Source organism: Octopus bimaculoides, chromosome 25 (assembly GCF_046866305.1).
Source record: "Octopus bimaculoides isolate indiv1 chromosome 25, ASM4686630v1, whole genome shotgun sequence".
Lineage (NCBI taxonomy): Eukaryota > Metazoa > Mollusca > Cephalopoda > Octopoda > Octopodidae > Octopus > Octopus bimaculoides.
The window spans coordinates 16,446,207-16,469,620 of record NC_142952.1 but is presented as its reverse complement, the minus strand read 5'-3'; the positions used below and the strand labels follow the sequence as shown (position 1 = coordinate 16,469,620).

The 23,414-nt window shown below is 35.2% G+C and overlaps 1 protein-coding gene across 22 annotated transcripts in view; it reads right to left on the bottom strand.

Annotated features, from left to right (window-relative positions):
* The window catches only part of LOC106869828 (uncharacterized), a 484,455-nt gene that overhangs the window by 63,595 nt on the left and 397,446 nt on the right, over positions 1–23,414 (bottom strand). For all 22 annotated transcript variants that reach the window (XM_052976406.2, XM_052976408.2, XM_052976409.2 and 19 more), the window contains 5 exons: positions 21,704–21,794; positions 16,448–16,525; positions 15,306–15,407; positions 14,515–14,638; positions 11,897–12,003 (listed from right to left, as the gene is read on the bottom strand). In XM_052976406.2, the coding sequence (XP_052832366.1) occupies positions 11,897–12,003; positions 14,515–14,638; positions 15,306–15,407; positions 16,448–16,525; positions 21,704–21,794 (502 nt within the window). The remainder of the gene's footprint in view (positions 1–11,896; positions 12,004–14,514; positions 14,639–15,305; positions 15,408–16,447; positions 16,526–21,703; positions 21,795–23,414) is intronic.

Here is a 23,414-nt window from a genome sequence, read left to right as displayed (position 1 = left end):
AGTTAGTCTTGGCAGAACTTGACTGACTGTAAAGATGGATGAAATGCCACTAAGCATTTTATCCAGTATACTAAAGATTCTGCCAGCTCAACACCTTTTTTTAAGATTTAATAATACACACACATTTCTATAAGCCAGCAGCACACACCCTCAGTATTTCAGCAAAAAAATATATAACCTAATCCTGCATATTATAAGCAAATTGGCATACCTGACTAGAGGGTGAAAGAATTTTAAAGAAAGATGAAAGAAGAGAGAAGAGGACAAGCAGAGACACACACACATTTATGCATATCAACACACGAACAGAGAGTAAAGTGGGGCAAGTGAAGTAGAAAAGCCTAGGGTCATAATAGTAGTAACCAGAGTCTGTAGAGTATTTGATGTACAAAAATAAGAGCATGTTTATCTTTCTTGACATTTTTATGATGTTTAGATCCAGTGAGACCCAGTCTCGCAAACATACTATGCATCCATGCAGTTGCATATTTGATGCAACAGTCAGGTATTGTCTTTATATGTTTATACATCAATCTCATTCTTAGGGTTACCAACAGCAAGTATATTTACATATACATATCTATCTATGATATATATTCTTTTATTTGTTTGTCCTTTTGACTACAAGCAAATTGACCCCAGGACTTATTCTTTGTAAGCCGAGTACTTATTCCATCAGTCTCTTTTGCCAAACTGCTACGTTACGGGGATGTAAACACACCAGCATCGGTTATCAAGTGATGCTGGGGGACAAACACAGACACACAAACATATATATATATATGATGGGCTTCTTTCAGTTTCTGTCTACCCAATCCACTCACAAGGCTTTGGTCGGCCTGAGGCTATAGTAAGACACTTGCCCAGAGTGGCACGCAGTGGGACTGAACCCAGAACCATGTGGTTGGTAAGCAAGCTACTTACTACACAGCCACTCCTGCACCTACATACGTTTTAGATAAACCTGCAGACACTAGAGATGCAGTGACAACACCAGCCAGGATGCACATGATGCTTAGTTCCTAGAGGAACTGCCCTATTCGCAACATTAACATGTGCCTACATACATACATAGTAAAACAGATATGGTGCTCCAAATGCAACAACTATTATTTTGGTAGCACGGTCTGATCACTCTATGTCTTAATGAAGGAACACCTCACTATCGATGCATCTTCCTTTTGCTAACACTTAACCAAATGTTGCAACACTACCAAAAAGATAGATGCCTCCATACTAGACTCGGAGAAGAACACAAGAAATCTGATCAACTGCCTCAACCTGAAAATCAATAGTTGATTAAAGATGGGCAAGTGGCTCCTATGAATACATCACAGCAACTAAGACCAACAATATAGCATACACCACTAACACCATCTTCCATCACCACTATGTGAAAATATGTTACAACAACCACGAGTAACAATGGAGAGTCACTGCTGCTGCTAACCCAAACAGTTTAAAAGAAATAAAGAAATTGAGGTAAATACACATTTCTTAGACTGCTTCCTTCTGAAGCTAGACTTTTGCATCTAAAATAGTTTTGTTTGTAAAACTTTCAGCACTGTTACAAAATTTCTTTATTTCTCTTTTCATTTCATATGTATGGACATACATACATACATATAATGTGTCCTATCATTATGAGATACCTTGTATAAATGTATATAAACAGATGTGCACAATCATTTTAATGTTCACTTTTGAATATATCTGATTCATGTTTGCATGTTTTCTACAGCTGGAAGCCCTTCCTGTTTCCAGGTAAGGAAATATTTCCTCATGGCCAGACATGTTTTTATGTAAACAAAGGATACTACTTGGATGATGTTTACAACAATTGTATGATGTCAAGACAAGAGCAGAAACACACACAAGTGTGGCAAGAAGCTACCTTCTCAACCACATGGTGCCAAGTTCAGTCCCACTGCATGGCACCTTGAGCAAGTATCTTCTACTATAGCCTCGAGCCGACCAAAACTTTGTGAGTGGATTTAGCAGATGGAAACTGAAAGAAGCCTGTCGTATATATATATATATATATACACACACACACACACATATATGTGTGTGTGTGTGTGTGTGTGTTTTTGTCCCTGCCACCACTTGACATCTGATGCTGGTGTGTTCATGTCCCCATAACTTAATGGTTTGGCAAAAGAGATTGATAAAATAAGTACTGGGCTTACAAAGAATAAGCCCTGGGGATGATTTCTTTGACTACAACCCTTTAAGGCAGTGCACCAGTAATGGCCACTGTCAAATGACAGAAACAAGTAAAAGACTAAAAGACTATATATATATATATAAAATAGAAGCAAAGCTGTACTGCCCCAGGCCAAGCAAAGCCTTGTGGGTGAATTTGGTAGACAGAAACTGAAAGAAGCATGTCATATATGTATGTGTGTACTTGGGCACAATTGTTTATATGTGCAATCTACAAAAATCAGTTGCTGGAAGTAGTGTTAGTGTAACTTCTCCTGCCAATAAACTGTCTGTTCAGTTCATGTGAAATAAGTTGCTTATTTAAAAAAACAGGTGAAGGTTAGCGACAGGAAAGGCATTCAGTTCTAAATCAATGACTCAATGATATATTCATCCAACTCTTGCTAACAAGGAAAAATGGATATAAAACAAATGAGTGAAATATTTATATGTTTATGATGACATACACATCATTTTTACATTTGCTTTTTTCCATGTGGTTTGGTTTGGGCAAGTCTTACTGAGACTGCTCAAGTTGCTGAGCTACAAGATATACTGAGTACAGAAGATGTAAACATATCACTGTCACTTAAATGGAGTCAAATGTGAAAACATATGGAAATATTTATGCACACACAAAGATATATACACCTCCTAAATAGTTTCTCTCTACCAATTTTATTCACACGCTATTAGTCAGCTACAGGCTATAGTAAAGACATCTTGCTGTAGGTACCATGCAATAGGATGGAACCTGAAATCAGGTAAATATGAAGTGAATTTCAGATCCATATATATATATATATGAATCCCTAAAACTTGAGAGCTGCACAACCGATTTCATTCAAATTTTACACATACCTTACTTAGGGTCCATGCAATGTCATGGGCCAAAAAAAGTTTTCAACTTCTTGCCTAATGCAAGCCCAGAGCAATCTCTTATCTCTTGCACTATTTCAGTATTACGTCTCTACTGTAATGCGAGATAATACTTTCAGTTTGAAAGAAGTTTGTCCTATATATATATATCTTCCTTATGCATTCCAAAACGGAGTTACCGGTTTTGACATATGGGGGTATCAAAAGATTTAGTACTATTTTGGCTACAAACTAAACTTAATTTCCATTCACATATTTGCATTTCAAAAATTTAACATTATAATCTTTTCCATAAATCAACTATTGTAAACGTTTTATACGATGATGATGACGTCACATTTTCTATGTGTGTGTAATTAAAAGACATCAATCATCACAACACACCTTCACTCACTCAATCTCTCTCTTTCTCTCTCTCACACACATGTATGCATGCACACACACACGTCTGTTTTATATACATCTTTCACTTTCCTTCTCTCCTCTTTCAATTTCTGCTCTCTTGAAATAAAATTTTATGGAATCAGAGGGAGAAACACAAAATGAAAAAAAGGCAGAGACAAATGAAAGAAACAGACAGAAAACAAGTTTTTATAGAAGATGAAAGACAGGGATAGCGGGTGACAGAGAAATACTGATGTTTCATACCTTATGTATGTTCTAAAAGTGAGAGAGAGAGAGAGCGAGTGAGAGAGTGTGTGTGTGTGTGTGTGTGTGTGTGTGTGTGTGTGCACGTGCATATGTTCCTTTTGCATTCCAAAATTGGGTTGCCCATTTTGACATAAGGATATCAAAATATTCAGTAATTTTTGGGCTACCAAATAAACTACATTTTCGTTTACATATATTCTACATTATCTCAACAACCAGCTATAGTTATTTGAAAGACACTGCTCTACAATGACCAGGTTTCATTAGAAAGTGAAAATAGTTTCACACTTTCAATTTCAACCAAAATTACGAGAGTTATAATGTTTCAATAATGAAAGTAATGTTTTGCCGAATTAGTCACATTTGTACTATAATAAAGAAAGCTGCTTATCATCTATAATGTGATAACATTAAGATCATCTTATTTCTATTATATTTGAAATAAATGAATAATTTACATCCTAATGTGAACAACATTATGCATCGGCAACTTTCCGTCTTTATGGCCACCACAGCAGAATAGTGTGTCAGTAAATGTATTGACTGACATAACGAACGGCTGGAGGTGAAACTCTTGATAAAAAGCAATGAGGTGGCAGGTCCAAGGTATATAAAAATATACATTTACCGTTCAATTCCCAGTTAATAATTATCGCAGCAGTTTCAAGGTTGCAAGATGTTTACAGTTACATATTTACCCTTAAATTAACATTTAATACATGTGCTTAATATATTTATTAAGAAATTTATCTATAATAATTGCTGTGGCATTTACCATTAAATTAGCAGTTCATACATGTGCTTCTATTTGGTTAATTTATACTGCATACAAAAATAAAGACATACTACATACATACACCTGCTTACAAAAATAGGGAATAATGTATAATTTCTTTTTATGTTCATAATTTTTTGTTTACAATATTGAAAAAAATATGCCACCAAAGAAAAGATGTAATCTCTCCAGAAACAAGTATAAAGCAAGGACGAGTGTAAAACACCTAAGGCGAGAGTCTGAACAGAGAAGCAGGATGAAATTTTCTCAACATCAGCAAAGGCATGCAGCAGCACAGCACGTCAGACGGAGTCTCAAGAGAGAAGGGAGATGAGACTTTCCCAAGATCAGCAAATGAATGCTGGATCATTAAATCAATGTTTTAACGATTAGACAGAGAGGTCCAATAGAATGAATAGCTCTCAGAAATGGACTACATACAAATTCGTTCTTCACAACTCCTGAAGCTGTTTTTAGATATGATCCATCCCATTCTTATAAAAATGATAACTGTCCAAATTAGCGTGCTAAACACAAATTGTCGTTTCTGTAGAAGTTTAAAATTTTCAAATGAAACAAATGGTATGTGCCGCTCGGGTTGTCAGGTAACATTGTCAGCACTACCAGCTCCTTCTCAACCTCTTATCGATCTTCTAGAAGGCACTTCCAGCCAGTCAAAGAATTTTCTGAACAATATCAGACAATACAACTTTGCATTTCAAATGACATCGTTTACTGCAGCTAAGAAGATAGTTAAAGATGAATTTATGCTAATGTCAAAGTTCAAGGGCACACCTCATTAGTTCCCAGTTACCCACAAATGAACAACCACAGTTCCTCCAAATTGACTTTACGAGTGATGTAGGACATCAAAGCCAAAGGAGATATCAAAATTTAAGATGATGGTTTGTGTTAGGAACAGCACCGACTGCTGCAAAAGACAGCTTTTCAGTGCATTTTAAAATCATATAACCCAACCCCCAATTTTCCATGACTGGTTAGGGCCTGAAATACTCCAAACAGATGCATAGCATGTTACTTAGTCGAATTAGCCCAGCATTTATTCCACAAATGTTTTGTTGTCAATACCGCACTTTCCCATATCACCTGTTTCAACATAACTGTAATATATTATATACAAACTATGCCATTTTAATTCCGAGCAACGCCGGGTGTCTATACATATAGAAGAGTGTGTGTGTGTTATGTTTTGATCTATCAACAAGACCTCCACTTCTCTGTCTCATTCATTTGGAAGTATAAGAGCTCAGGACCATGAATGCTGTACTCTAACTTGAAGTATTGGATCCGTTCTTATAAACCAGCTGATGAGGGAACTGTTGGTTTCACCAGCTAAAACACTATACATCATGCCTCAACAAGAAATCCAAAATAATTTCCTTCTTCCTTCACAGCTGGCTCAGTTCCAACCAAACAACCTGGAAAAAAATTCCCAAGTGTATTGAAGAGTTAGCTCCCTTACTTATCAAAGTTAATGTCAGAGTCAACTCACCCACACCCCTTAACACTTTACAGTGATCTATATAAGTCTGCCTTCAATTCAATCACATGACCTGGCATATCCAATGAAAATTCAGCTTACCAACAACTGACAAGAAATCAACTTTCAAACAATACTCCTCTTTCTTGGGGTGCCTATACAATTAAGCATGTATTTGTGAGTCTATAAAACTGAGTAATAATTGGAGGGGAGGGGGCATTAACTGCATTAAGCTACAAATATATATTCTATGTGATATAGTGAATAATTTTTTCTTTGTACACCTGTTCACTTTAATATTCACTCCAGTTAAGTCTTAGCAAGCACTTAATAGAAAAACTGCCCTTCCCAAATTCCTTGAAGCATATACAGATACTCTCCATGAAACTTTATGATATAACATTGATATAATTAACTAGATGTACAAAAAATCTAGTTCTTTAAGAACTAGATTACTGGTACACCTACTTCTAAATACAGATTCAAAGCATGAATGTGTCCCTTACCACGATGAAAGACCTTCGGATTTTCAGTTTGCCTTATCAATATGATAATTGGACTTTATTAAAAGTAAGATTTCAGCCTTGTAATAATCCCTTGCTAAAAATTCTGAATGACTACATGATACTTGAAAGTATGCTTCTTCACAGATAAAACTAGGAACATATTGAAAGTAGACACTGTAATGCACAATGGACTCCTAATAAACAACAACATCAAAATATACAAGAAAACCAGCCCTACAATATATACTGTACACTAGAGTGTCAGAATTAACTATTTTGTTAGAAATAGAAGATTGGTAGATTGCTTTACCATTCAACCCCTGATATCATCTTGAATGATCACAAACCCATTTTCCACTTGAATCTCAAACTGCAATCTATATATATAAAAATGAGAATGTGTGTGTGTCTGTCTGTCTGTGTGAATCCCTAAAACTCGAGAACTACGCAACCAATTTCATTCAAATTTTACAGATGCCTTACTTAGGGTTCCAGTTGTGTTTTAGTCAAAAAAAAATTTTAACTTCTTCCAGAGTTCGAGCCCACAGCAACATAATATCTCCTCCACTATTTAAGTATTACGTGTCAAAAGTGAAACAAAAACACTCATGTCAAATACTTTCACTTTAAAAATGAAACTATTCAACTAACTGAAACAATCACATTTCGATATTGTAATGACAGATACTTTCAGAGAGAGAGAGAAAGAGAGAGAGAGAAAGAGAGATGTATATGTATACATATAGATGTATATGTACATGTTATTCCACTAACTGAAACAATCACATTTCGATACTTTCAGAGAGAGAGAAAGAGAGAAAGAGAAAGAAAGAGAGAAAGAGATGTATATGTATACATATACATGTATATGTACACGTAAATGCATAGATATATATATATAGATATAGATCTATATGCATACATGTATATGTATACACATGTGTAGATGTATATATATATATATAGATGTACATGTAATATGTACACATATATACATATATATACACATATATACATATATATATACATGCATACAGATATCTATACATATATACACCCATCACACACAAACACACACATTAGTCATTTGTTTTCTTATCCAAAACTACGTCAAAAGTACTGAACGGATCTTTATGAAATTTGGAAATTATATTCTATGTATAACGGCCATAACTCCCATGAAAATTCATATATTTTTGATGTTGATGAAATTTTAACCCGAACATAACAGATGAGCATTATTTGTAATTCAACGGTACAACAGTGTAAGACTACCCTTTCAGATATACTTTCATTGTGATTTCTGCAATGTGGTGCATAAATTGTCAAGTAAATGAGACGCATCTTTGCCTCCACTGATTCACTTGCAAAGTGTTGAGTAAAATTATTTCGTTGCAGACCTCCTTTGGGTCTTTTTATTATCACTACGACACACATAGTCCCCAGTTGGTAACATTGATTTCAAGGCCCTCCTAGATGAGAGACTGGCATTCCACTTAATGTCTATGTTCCATGCTGGCATGGATTGGAGAGTTATTAATGTAGAAATATGGTATCGTAGCTACTAACAGTTGATGGTTGCGTAGTCTAGACAGCGTTTTTAGATTTCATTATTCTCTTTAACCCGGGCAAAGCCGGGTATTTCTGCTAGTATAAAATAAAAATAAAGTGTACTGTTTTGAGCTTAAACTACAAATGTTATACTTCTAATGGATCTAGGTTTCCTCTTGACATCTAGTGTCCTTATATGCAAGATTTTCAAACACGTAATTGGAGGTGCAGTGACTACAGAGTCCATAATCATAGATCCCCTTCCGCATATAGCTGCAAGACTTCAGTAAGTGTACATTACAAACAAAATTCAAAAGCCATAGGTTGATAAACATTTTTTCTGATATTTCTTTTTATTACCATGAGTGCGTTAGCTGTAACTGAGGTTACAGACTTGTTTAAGTGAGAGATAATACATTCATGTCCATGTCCTAATATTATATGTAGCACTGTGAAAGCTAATAAAAGCACTGCTTTCTTCAAATTTTACACTGATTCAGAAACAGAAATCTTGTAAATAAGTTTCAATGAGCACATGGACATTTTATCTTTTTTAAAAGTACAGTAACACTATTACTTTTCATATCAAAGAAATAGTCTAATTCCCTCTTTAACCCTTTCGTTACTAACCCGGCCGAAAAATTTTTTGGTTCATAAGACTAACCCGGCCGAGCATACTCATTGTTATTTAAATGTATATTTGAACCCAAATCTCGTTAGTACATTCGTTAAAACACCTGATTTCACTTTGCAAACAGTTGAGTTATTGTATCCAACATTGTTTGTCGTGATATTTGAACTTAGTGAATTTTGGAAGATTTTTTTCCACATTTTTTGTGGCGTTAATTTTTTTCAACTTTGAAGATGGAGAGGAGTTTCATGCTATCAAGCAGTGATTCCGAATTTGAAGGTTTTTCAACAGAAGATATGGAGATATCGAAGAAAAGAATGAATGAGCTACAAAAGCACGTGGTGAACGATAATGAATCAGATATTTCTGTATCCGAAACTGAAAGCAGCAACGGCGACAGCGAGGATGATTTTACACCAGAAAAAGATTTAAAAAATATTTTTATTAACAATTTTTCTGGGGAAACAGGGTCTACCCATAGTCTTTCTCAGGAAGCGAAACCTTTAGACTTCTTTTTCATGCTTGTTTGAAATGATTACTGCGGAAACAAACCGTTATGCAGAATGTAAACAAACCGGAAAAAAAAGATAGCTTGCGGTTTCCTGCAACTGTAGATGAAATACGGGTATTTTTTGCCATAAATATTATTATGGGTATTAGACAGTTACCCAGAATAACAAATTACTGGAGTGATCAGGAACCTTTTGGCGATGAATATATTTCCAGTATTATGAACGAGTACGATTCGTGAAGCTGAACCAATATTTACATGTGAGAGACACTAGCAGTACCCCAGAGACAAAAATTATGCAATAGAATTGATTAAGAACCCTTTCTTTAATTATGTTCCAAATATCACATTAATATGTTGATAAATAAAGAAGTTACAGGTGTTTAATGAGACTAGTCTAAATTCATGATTATTTTAGAATTTAATTGAAACTCATGAGGGGTGTATTTTGGTCAGAAATATAGTAACGAAAGGGTTAATCATGAACAATTCTCAATTAAAACAGAGTCATTACAAATGTTAGATTTCACAATCTTGGGAGATCTTTCTTGGCAACCTCAGAATAACATAGCTTCTCTTTAGGGCCAAAAAATATTTGGTCAGTTTCTGACCCTCAACAATTCCCTACTAAGATCATCATCATCATCATCATCATCGTTTAACGTCTGCTTTCCATGCTAGCATGGGCTGGACGATTTGACTGAGGACTGGTGAAACCGGATGGCAACACCAGGCTATGTTAAAGTTACTGCTCACATACCTGGGAGCAATGTTGTTGTTACACATAGATCTTGGGTTACGTCCAAAACAAGGTCTAAATAACAATGGATTCAATCAATAGAACAACCTCTGGCCCATAGGCATACCACTTCCTTTCTATGCCTATTCTATCCCTATCATAATTGCCTCTATTCTTCTGAACTAGCTAGTCGCATACCACCTCTACCCAGGTCTGTCACACTGCATTACATGTGATTCATCTGCACAACTGAGTGTGGAGACATGGTATAACTAAACCAACAAAAAGGCAAATCATACCTAGTCATTTGGCTGATTTGCCCTGGAACTGCTCAAGCAGAGCTGATCTGGGGTCACACAACAACCCAGGCTTACTCATCTCACCCCTCTCATCACCCTTGCTATATTAAATGGCTCATGTTCAGTACCAACCGCTGTATCTAATCCTGTTGATTAGCCCCTCCATTAACTACACATTATAGTGTATGAGTACAGAAGAATTAGTATATGAGTCATATTACAATTTCATATGTTGTAGGGAGTTATCAATGTAACCTTTGAACTACAAAATATGATGTGCTTATTGATTGTGTTGGTTATAATGTGATCTCTATAATATATTACATGATAATGGAGTGGATCTTTGCAGAAATATCTTAATAAAGAATTCTGACACATGCTAAATGTACAGTCTGATTTCTTGTGTTGTTTAATCCCAAAGTAACCTTGATTCTTTGGTGAGATTAATGTGATTGAATATTTGCAAGATGATGATTGCAAAAAAAAAACCATGGGCATAGAGGGAACTTCAGAGAAGTGACATTCTGAGAAGGAAGCACTCAATAGTGGGTAGTATAGGGTTGAATGAATGGAAACAATATGGGTAAATGAATGTGTGAGTGGAAACTGGTCCAGTTCCACATTTAAAAGTGTCTTCAAGAAAAAGAAGATTAAAAAAAAAATTCTTATCAATGGTTTCAATGGTAAGTGTTTAAAACTTTTATCCTAGAACTACAAAACTGATAGCAATAGTGAAATTTTAAAGAAAGAATTAAAATACATCAGAAAAACTTAAAGAACATCTAGAATGCATTGCATTGTAGAAATTTGTAAGTATATATAGATTGTGTGCAAGCTGAAGAGAAAAAAAGGCCTGTAGACACACCATAACTACCTCTGTATGTGAACTAACCCATCTGATGGAGATGCCTCAAGAAAGTGAGTAAAATGACCTCATACAAATATGTTTGAGAATTATAGGGAAGTTTTAAATGGCACAATGAAGGATATAAAAAGATGCAAATGAAATGAACCAGAGAGTGTGATATATGACTGAGAGGTGTGGAAAAGATCTGAACTGAAAATACACACAGGATCAACAGTTTGCATTGAAACTGCTCTATATCAACTGCTGAGAAGAAACTTTGATTTCATCTTTGATTAATTATTGGTGTAGATTGTTATAATTACTGACCCTGAAACATCTTTATATAATACAGCAACAGAAAAAATATAAAATATCCAAGAGAGCTAGTGCAGTTGAATGGTACTTTGGAATACATTATGCCATATGCCCATGGGCATATGGCATAGTGGTTAAGAGTGCGGGCTACTAACCCCAAGATTCCGAGTTCAATTCCAGGTAGTGACCTTAATAATAATAACAACAACAACAACATAAAAAAAACCCCCCTTAGGAATGAGAACCCAGGTTCAAAATTTCCCCAAGACACCTGATGAAGGCTGGAGGGTATATCAGCCAAAACGTTGTGTCAACAACAAACAAGATGATGACAAATATCCGTCAAATATAAATAATGTACATAATTCCTCATTTCTTAAATATAGAACTGTACTTTGGAATAGTTTAAAAGATTTAAGCACCAACACGACCATAAAATAAAAGGTTTTCATGTTGAATTTGAAACTAGAAAGTGTTATTGCTTACCATCCTGCAAATGTTGCTTTATATTCGGCACATCACTACTGTGACATAGATCTTGCAGTCGACGTCCAACAAGGTCTGAGAATTTATTATGGTTTCCTGAGATTTGACTAAAAAAAGTGAAAAATAACGAATCAAGGAATTTTGTTTTTTATTATAAATTGTTACATAACTTTAAAAAAATTATCTAGATATATAATAGTTACACTTCTCAATCTAGATATATTACACATTTATATGTAGATGTATAAGAAAACAGTAATAATACACTTCTCTATATATATTGTATTACTGTATTGTAACCGACATTAAATGAAATCAATATATTACTTAATAATAAACAATAAAAAGTAGATGCAAGGAAAGAAAGTTGAAATGAAACATTTCTATGTAATTTTGCTATGTTAAATAGACATGGTGTGAAAATTTATGCAAACATTCCCAAAGTATCTCAAAGAAAAACCTAATTATTCATTTTTAATGAAAACAATTGAACAGAAATGACAGAAAAATAGATAAATAGGGTGTTGAAAGTGAAAGTAACAATGTGTAAGGGATGGGGAAGTAACTGGACATTTTCTACTGCATTCTGGCACCTATGCTATCAGAACATCCACCTCCATTACTAATTAGGTCACCTTGGTAACAAATGCTATTGCCTACTTCTTGGGAAACTTCTGAGCATTTGAAAGAATTTTTTTCCAGTGTATTGTTACTGCTAACTCCCCCTGTACATCTGCCAATATATAAAGTTTTTTCCCCCATCAACTGACCTGTTATTCCAAAACAACTTTTGTGCATTCATAGTTTGCAACGAATACCCTATGGAACTCTTATGGTACTAAGCTAGGTAGAGCTACCCTGTCAAGGCTAAATATCTTCCTAATCAGTTGTGCTATAAACCTAGGTAACTTTCAAACATGGTCCATTAATTTATCTCTCTCTGGTGCATCTCCTTTGCCTTTGTAGTTGTTGATGGTGAGGAGGATTTTACTATGCCAGTCATAGGAAATAACACTTCTCTGTACTACATTAATGACTATGCAAGTAGCTGTAACCAACTTATCAGATATTTTAAAGATCTCAGCAACTACTCCTCATGGTCCAGCTGTCTTCCCAGCCATCATATGCTACATTGCATTCTTCACCATACAGCTGTCAACTTCAATGCCTGATCCCTCAGTTGGGGCAACTAAGGTTAGGCTTTCTTTTTCTTATGCATTCTCCTTGTTAAAAAAACCCAAAAAACATCATATAATAGCACATCCATGCCTCTTTCTTTTTTAGTACCAGTAATGGCAAATGCACTGTTATTATTCTGCACATAATTCTCTACAACGATGTCTATTCTCTCTAGAATATTGTTTTGCAATCTGAAACTTCTCACGCCTCTGATCATTACATTGCAGAACATCTGCCGACCTCCTACTTTTGGCTTCTCTTCTAGCTTTTTGATATCATTCTTAGTTCCTCCTTTTCTTTCAGTTATTCCAGACCTATATCTTAGTTTTTATGACTGTTTCGTGTATAATTCTACTTTCTGCCAGTACTATGTACTTTGCACCAGCTGGGTCTGCACTGTAACCTTTAACAGGTGCTTTTAATAGGAAATCCTAGTTATCCTCTGTCTTTTATGTTATATGTATCAACTAGTACTTCTCTTGGTTACAGGACCTTTCAGCTTCAACATCTTCCTTCTCCAGTTTGTCTTCTGCTTCTGACTATGTTTAGCCCTTACTCTAGAGTCACTAATCTCTAGTCATGTTCAGTGGTACATTTTTCACCAAGGAAAAGTTTAGCATTCACAGCTAACTGTCTATCCTATTTCCTGATGAGTGTGAAGTCTCAGGTGTTTGATTAGGAAGAGATCAGGCAGCAGGTTAGTTTCTTGATGCAAAAAGTTAGGTCATTTGTGTCACAGAACTTCAGGAGCCTTCAACATTCCATTCTTTTTACCATATTCATAGCCTCATTTAAGGTGGATAAACTATCATATGTCTATTAAGGTCACCAGCCATAATAATGAGATTTCTGTCATTTGTTGTCTGTATGTAAGCTTCATAAAATCGATTGTTCTGTTCATCTGTCAGTTGTGGTGCACATGCAGAAGGACTGTCTATGACAAGTCTAAGTTTAATTATGTTGCTGGACACTGAGTACTTCAATTACTTTATTCATTTGTCTGCTAGCAACACAATTCTTGTACACACACTGTTGTTGTTGCCCTCCCAGAAGAATTTGCACCTTTTCCCCACTACATTATAGGAGCATGACTATAATACATTGTTCTCTTAAGTTGACATTTCCTGGAAGAACTGAACTTAGTATTGAAAACTTATGAAACAATCATTAATTTTATAGTGCTACTGCTTACAATGATAAGATATCCCATCAATTGGCATTTCCAGGAAGTTGGGAATTACATATGGTGACCATTAACACACTGCAGTGGTGCTGATAGACTACAAACTATTCAGACTGACATTCTGTTAACGTGGTTTTCTCTATTTCAGTAGTAAAAATAATGAGAACAATTCTAATAGGTGATAGTTGTCGGTCAATAAAGTGTGCCTTCTCCAATAACAGATCTATATATAAAAAAGGAAAAATTTTTTCCATACCTTGCATCACAGGCAATAATTTTTCCATTTAAATCCTGTTTTGTAGTAAATTTTTTCATGGCTGTACTCATCTTATCATGCGTTTTATCCCGCCTAGCTATACAAAGTAAGCAAGACTGCCGCTCTATAAAAAAAGAAGAACACCTTTAAGATGGGAATAAACAAAGGAATTGAAGAATGAACACACTGAAAAACAATACCATGAAAATGATTACATTTTAAACCCAGTCTCTTATCTATGCTGTGCTTGTGTTCTTTGACAAGAAACAAGAACTATTCTGGTTTCAATTCTCAATTACTATTCTGGGAAAGACCAGTTTACTAGCAGAGTACTGACTATACTGTAGTTCATTTAGTAACTTACTAATTAATTAAAATATGGTCCTGTCCAAAGGCAGAACTAGACAAACAGTAGTGGTTGTTCTTCTCAACTATAAAATTAGACTCACATCAGACATCTGGTAATGGTTATGTAGTCATTGTTTGTGTAATATCTCATCCATGCTGAGATTGTCCATTTAATGGAGAGTTCTACTCAATGCTGAGTGACAAGCAATATGAAATGAGTCATCACGGCCACTTTTAAAACAACTGTCAAAGAGATGTTCAACAATGTCAATCTCTAGTTTCTCGAGGGTGAAACAAACAAAGTAAAAGCCTCAAGTAAATACTTGTCCCTTTTTGCGTTAAGTTATACTGTCATTTGTAAAAGAAGCTTAGAGAACAGGAAAATTTTGGCTATTACATATTTCGTACAATTTTGTAAATTACGTATCACATATGAAGCTTACCTGAATCCTCTTGAGAATCTGAAAACTTTTCCCCAATGCAGGGTTGAACTGCAGTGGATATCTGCATATGTTCCACTTGGGCATCATCACTACTGTCTTCACCTGTAACAATAAATCCCAATCAAGTATAATTAACAGCTGATGAAAATTGAACACTGCAAGAAGATGATAAAACTAAATACTGTTTGGCTCTTCTAACCCAGCTATCATTTCTGCCAAACCACCACATGTAACACTAAAATGATTTTATATAGGCATAAGGAAATAAATTTGTAGAGCTAAGTAAAATTGAAAGAAGTATCCTAGTATATGCCTGGTACTATTTTAGTAACCCAAAAGCAAAGAATGGTAATGCTTTCATTGGATTGGAACTTACTATATCATTTTTGTAATTTCACTACCCAAAACACCATTTCTGCTATTCCACCATCTAACAACAAATTTAGTAAGCCTAACTTTACAATTATTAGTTTTAATTATGAAGAGATTAGAAGTGGTTTGTTTAACTCTTAAAATAACTTTCTGAAATGAACAGCTCAATGTACATAATAGCAAATTTCTCTATTTCTGAAAGCTAACGGAGAAATGAGGGTTTGTTAGAAGCCCCTCTGATGCTGATGCAACACTAAATGTACTCCAATAGACCTTTACTATTAGGAAGGGCATCAAGCAATAAAACCTCATATCCTCTATACAATATCTGGCAGGAATAGGAGGTAGGTGGCATGGTTCCTATGGAAATAGATGAAATTAGAGATACAAACATGGAAAAATATTAAATGAATAGCTGAATGATAGCAATAAATCATCAGACAAAATGAAATGAAATATTTTTTGTGCATTCACATAGAAAACTAACACACATTGTTTCAAGATGGTACTTTATGACACATACACGCACACGAGAGAGAGAGAGAGAGAGAGAGAGAGAGAGAGAGAGAGAGAGAGAGAGAGAGAGAGAGAGGAGAGAGAGAGAGAGAGAGAGAGAGAGAGAGAGAGAGGAGAGAGAGAAAGAGAGAGAGAGAGAGAGAAGAGAGAGAGAGAGAAAGAGAGAGAGAGAGAGAGGAAAGAGAGAGAGAGGAGAGAGAGAGAGGAGAGAGAGAGAGGAGAGAAAGAGAGAGATATATATATACTAGTTTTACCTGAAGGCTTGATCAGCATCCGACAGAAAAAAGTCTTCCCTTTCGCAGCAGAGTTGTCTGATGGCCAAGCACTGGAGCCTGTAACAACAATAGCAAAGGAACACTTCACGATAATGGTGATGTTGAGACTCATTCAGTTTCAATAAATGAAATGACTCAGCAGAAGAGCAAAAGAAACAAAATGAACACTGAATATCATTTCACTTAGTATACAGGAGGTATATAACTGGTTAAATTATCTTAGTGTATTATTATTATTATTAAAATAGAATATAGCAGAATGGATAAGATACTGAACTAGAACTTCAGAGGTAAAGGGTTTAAAAAAATCATTAAAGGCTTTTTGTGGTGCTCAGCTATCTGAAAAAGATGCCAGATTTGTTGAGGAAGAAGATCCAAGGAAATTGGAGACGGAGCTTTCTGGCAAGAAAGAATGCTCTCTAAATTGTCAGTATTTGCTTTTCCTTGTGGTACATGAGTTTATATTATACGAATTTCATTTTCAAGAAAAAAAAAAACTAGAGCATAAAATACATATTATCCTTAGACTATTCTTATAAAACTGGTACTTTTTTATGAAAGCTCATCAACACAGAAGTTAAAAACCAATCCCAGTAATATTAGAACTTAAAAAAAAAAACAAAAAAAAACACAAGATGTTAAACTTAACGTGATTTATCACAATTTTTCCTCACTTCTATCATCTGCAAAAGGAATGTAATGGAAATAATAATAATAATAACAATAATAATAATAATAATAATAATAATAACAACCCTTGCCACATCTGAGTATATCCACAGGCATGATTGCGTTGGCAGCTACATCCACTGGGTAATATATAGACACTTCAATGTGAACACTTAATAAGTGATACAAGAAGGTATTGAACACAGTACAAGACAATAACCTGGTAGCAACAACCTGGGATATACCCATCCAAACTGACAAAGTGATCAAGGCAAACTGTCCAGACATAATAATACCAAAAAAACAAACACATGAACACTGGTAGACATCACAATCCCTTCTGATGAAAATGTTGCCCAGAAGGAGGTCGAGAAACTGTAAAAATACAAGGATCTTGAAATTAAAATATTCAAGATGGTGAGTAGGAGGGTGCAAATGGTACTACTAGCAATTAGAGCATTAGGTATAATTAGAAATATAGAAAAGGAAACATAGAAGCCATAGCAGGGTTCACAACACTACACACTGCCTAAAAAATAGCTTTGCTAGGAATAGCCCACATCTTGTGCAAGACACTATCAATTCAATAGAATAGCTGAAATAGAACAATCTTCACATACAATACACACCCTATACAACAAGACAACTCGCACTACATAGATGAGGATGTGCTGAAAAGTCCATAGGCTGACAATGAGGAAGCGATGCTAGAGCTGTGAAATCTTGATGCATTAATTTCAACTCTTCTTCTTCTTATCAATTGTATTGTTTCTTTCCAGGTAAACTGATAGGTCACTGTTCAAAAGTAACTAGTAGCAACTTCTCTTGAAAATGGACAAAATTTGGCATTGCAGTGTAATCAAGCACTTTCAGAAAGTGTTTAGCTCCCAAAGACATTCATGCTTACATAGTTGCTACATTAGAGGATGACACTCCAACTTTATCAGCAGTGCAAACGTGGGCAGCTGAATTTAAGAGTCCTGAAGATGACCCAAGGTCTGGATGTCATGCAACAGCCACCATCAAAGAAAACATTGATCATGTTCAGCACATGCTGATGGATGACAGATGATTGACTATAAATCAAATAGCCCATGCTATCAGCATATCTCATGAGAGAGTTGAGAATAATCTGCACAATGAACTTGGTATGATGAAGGTTTCTGCTTGGTGGGTGCCAAGTGTTCTGATATTTGATCAAAAACATATCAGGCTGATCACATCATGGGAAAATCTGACATTCTTTGAGACAGATCCAGCTGATTTCCTTGAATGTTTCCTAAACCAGGATGAGTGTTGGTTTCATTACTTTGAGCCGGAGACAGAGAAATTCCATGCAATGGAAACATTTCTCCTCACTTGCTCTAGAGAAGGCCAAGGTTGTTTCCTCTGTAGAGAAGGTGATGGCCTCAGTTTTTTGGGATGCAAAAGGCATTGTGTTTACTATCTTCAAAAGGGCTACACCATCAATGGAGAGTACTATGCTAACTTGCTGAGGCAGTTACAGAAAGCTATCAAGACCAAATGACCAGTAAAACTGATGAAAGGAGTCTTCATCAGGAGAATGCTTCAGCACACGAGTCATTGGTTTCCATGACCGCTGGGCATGACTGTGGATTTGAAATGGTTGATCCTCATTCCTTTTCTCCAGATTTGGCCCCCTCTAACTGTCAGCTGTTCCCCAACAGGAAATAACACTTGGCTGGGAACCAGTATCACAATGTTGATGATATTATGTCTGCTGCCAATGACTTTTTTGACCAACGGGATGAACACTTCTTCATCAATGAGATCCAAGTACTGCAACACTGGAGGAAGATATGTGTGGACTGCAAGAGGGACTATGTTGAAAAGTAAGCCTTATTTGGTCACATTCCACAAGTATTTTGGTCAGCTTTTGAACTTTTCAGCCAGCCCTTGTACAAGATTAATGTCCAATAAAATAATACATCTTGCATTTCACACACTAATATAACAAGGAACTAAACCCCATAACAAAACAAACTGGTGCAGTACACCTACTGTAGGAGTCTATACTTCCCCCACCCCTACAAAATTAAGAACACAACACTGCACACCCTCAAAAACACAAAGGTACTCCTGAAGTGAGTGCAGTAAAAACTCACATGAAACTATCAAAGGAAAACTTTTCATAATAATAATAATAATAATAACAACACATCCTACGCCAAACACTTTCAATACAGTAACCATAAGAGCATCACAGCAAACCACAGCACATACCCAAGGCACACAGAGCTGCGCTCGGTAGTGAAGTGAAAGCACGTTATAAAAATAAAACTACTGAACAATAATAATAATAATTCTTTTAAACATGGGCACAAGTCCTGAAATTTTGGTTGAGAAGTTAGTGAATGAAATCAACCATAGCACTTTACACAAGAACCACTGTGAAGTTAGGTTGCTGGATTACCAACAATAAACTGATCAATTCAAATAGTGCTATGATATTCAGTTTATCATGTCCTGGAAGGTACAAAATTATCAAGGTGCTGGACCCTCATTGACTACGAGTGGCATCAGTTCAAATTTCTCTACAGTCACTGTTTAGTGCTTTTTAGGCAAGGTAGATAATTGTTTGCTTCAGCCTGCTTACTTAATAATGTCAATCCCATTTCACAGCTATCAACACTGAAAATGTAATAGTCAGTGAACTCCAACTGAACTTTGCTAGTAATGAGAAAAAAAGATGTAAAAGTGCACTACATTTTAAACAAATTACATTATTAAATCACTAAAAGCAATAGTTATGAGCAGAGATAGACAATTTTACTGGTTTACGGTCTTACATTAAACAACAAAGGCACCTGAAATATTTTTAACATCAACATTAGCTAAGCCAGGATTCAGTGTTTCTATAAACTATTCAAAATCTAATTACACCATTGTAGACTAAAGAGAATAACCTTTGGATCATAAGCACCAGTTAATATTTTAAGTGTTATTGTTATATCTCCTCACCAACTTTCTACTGCTGCTCTAAGTCTTCTACTGCAGTTAGGATGCCAACAATGCTAAAGGAATGGTTGGTGCAAGGAAGAATATGTCACAATAAATCACAAGAATATGTTTCCACACAAGGCTCTTAAAACGAATATTTAATAGACGACAAGTAAATCGTCTCAATGGGTATGAAGCCTGTCTGTTGCAGACAGTGTTCTTCCACAAGTAATAATGCAGTAATAAATAAAATGCAGAACCAAGTTGGACTCATGAATTATGAACTGATCATTAAATATTTTACTTCTGTTCAGGGCAGCAGAGCAGAGGGGGTAAAATTATCAACTTGTGTGTGATAGATAGATAGAGAGATAGATAGATAGATAGATAGAGAGATAGATAGATACAGACAGACAGATAGATATGAGAGAAATACAAACTGTATAAATCACTTCAACTAAAGAAGAAAAAATGAAGAGAGGAACAGGAGATAGATGAGGTACATGACTGACAGGAAGGAGAAGAGCAAATAATTAGACAGTGAAGAGAGAAGTGTCAAACACCTATATTTTATTTCACATTTTGTGAGTAATAAGCATTGCTGGTTATAAACTTCTAACTGGCCAATCACTGGTTCACTACCTTTATAATGGTTGAATGTGACAACAGACTGTCTGTGCAGGTCAAAGGAAACAAACAATAGTAAGGGATTCCATTCAGAAATACTGATTTAATGGCTTCTATGTTGATGTTCATTGCTGAAAGACATGCACATACACACATACATGAGCTTTTTGAACAGCTCCCATCCACCAGATTTCACATGCAAGATATTGGCCAACCTGAAGTCATGTTAGAAAACTTTTGTCCCAAATACTATACAGTGAGATCAAACTCAGAACTACATAGTTGCAAAGCAAACTTCTAAACCAAAGTGCCTTATCTTACAAGAACTCATTATGACCTTTATACTCAATATTATTGCAAAATAGGTCTCTAGAACATATCTTCTAGCAAGGTAGTAAGGTAAGGGGATTAAAAAAAAAACGACTGAAATCACTGAACAAAAGGTTTCTCTATGTTAATGCACATTCTAATAGAATCAAGGGCAAAAAGAAATGATAAAACAAAGCAGCATATTTCATTGATGACTTCTCTATATGGCAGAAATATTGAAAAGTTTTGATAGAGAGGGGAGAGAGAGAGAAAGAGAGAGCACTTTAAAACTAACACAACCAGCTCAAACCAATATCCTTAATGAGGTCAATTTCTCAAGAATGTTTAAATCCTGATGCAGAAAATCAGCTTAAAGATTGAAAAAGTTGCTCTGCTTCAACTAATTACTCAACTGACTAACAACCAGGAATCTAGTTTTTGGATAGAAATGCAATTTCCAGGAAACAAATTCCATTTATGGGATTCCAATGCTATTATGACTAGAACTTGTGGATTATAAATGACACAGCAAAATTAAATGGTGAACTACAAAATGTTTGTAGAAGAGGGATGGAGAGAGTAAGTGGAATATATTTCTGTAAAAGAAAATGTGTTCACATCAAATGATAGGTTTAAAAAAAAAAAAAGAAGTTTTTAACATTATCTTACCGCCATAGGACATAGGAAGTAGTTTGCCGCTAAATTGGGCATGGTCACCAACGTGGATAATGTTGTAGATACTTTTCCCAATCAGTTCCTCCTAGAAAAGAAAGATACAACAGCAACAATAAACAATAAATAAATGAAATGTCATGTTACACATGCAACAAACTAATTGGTGTTGTTATCTCTTCAGTGATTACTAAATGTTTTGTTCACCACAGAACACTACAGAAATTCACATCCTATATTTTCTATTGGCATCACCGGAGTTTGTGTAATTAGTCATTAAAATATCGATTTAGGTACAGAAAAAGTGGTTTACAAAGCATTCCTTCATACCAATAAATATATCAGCGTTTCATTTGGTAAAACTTCTAATTTGTTTAATTAGCCTCTTTTTTGAAAGAATTATTCTGTGAAGCATTCCAAGTCAAATACAATACATATAAGACATGATGCACCAGGAAGCAAATGTGCATAAGGATATATGTATATATACACGTATTTGATAAATGTATGTATTTGTGTATATAGTTTGGAATAGGTGTAACAGTTTAAATTTTACAAATTATAAAAATAAAATACGACAAAAGATTAGATAAAGAATAAAAGGTTTCTAATCTTTGATCATTATCATCTGCTTTCAGTATTAGCATGGATTTTGACAGGATTCAATAGGTCAGCGGACCACATCTTGTTTGATGAAAACTTCTTCACCAATGGATCACATAGGGGACTATATTGGAAAATAAACCTCATTTGGTCACATTCCATGAGAGTATTTTGGTCAGCCTATGAACCTTTTAACCGACCCTTTACTTTACTCCTGTAAAGTTCATCTACTGCCTTTACAATCCCTGAAATCTTCCAACCAATTATCTCACTTTCTACATTGAAGACATCTGTCTCACACCACCATTCTTTCTATAGTAATTAGATACTAAGAAATTTCAATATACACATCCCTCCTACATTGACACTGCTAATGTACCATTCAAATTGTATGCCACCATCAGCTATCTGTATAAGTTGATATCTCCAAATACCTCCATCCCTGACTGATACTAACAATAAATACCCTTGATCTCTTCCTCATGGCTGATTACTGTAATAGATGTAACACACTGCATATTGAATCCTCTGTTCAAAATACTTAAAGCTTCAGGCATATGCTTATCTACTGGCTGTAAATGTGTTTCACCCCTGATTTATTTGAAGCAGTTAAGCTGGTGATGAACATGACTCCAAGGTATGACCCTTCAAATTCCTCACACAGTGAAGCCTATAATCTCAAAACCCTCAACTGGTTTACCGACAGCTGTTACAGCAGTATGAGCAAAAGAACCTACCAATGCAATTCCTGGATAACCAACATAGTACACCATTGTAATACCTACATGATTACTATTAAAAAGAATAACATAGCAAAGGATGCCTTTTTATAATGCACAACTAGCAAACATTTCTACCTCCAAAATTGTAATAAAGCCTTGTGATCCCTTGCCAAATCTCCAGAATTTCTACTTGTCGTTCCTTAAACAGAACAGCTGATTCAATAACATAATTACTGAAAAAATCTTCTACATTTGTTACTTGCTTTGTCCAACTCTACACTGAAAGTGCACATACACATAAATAAAATGAAATCCAGCTCTCAACTCTCCTTCTCCACACTTCCAGGGCTACCAAGTCTGAAAACTTCTCTGATCATACCAAA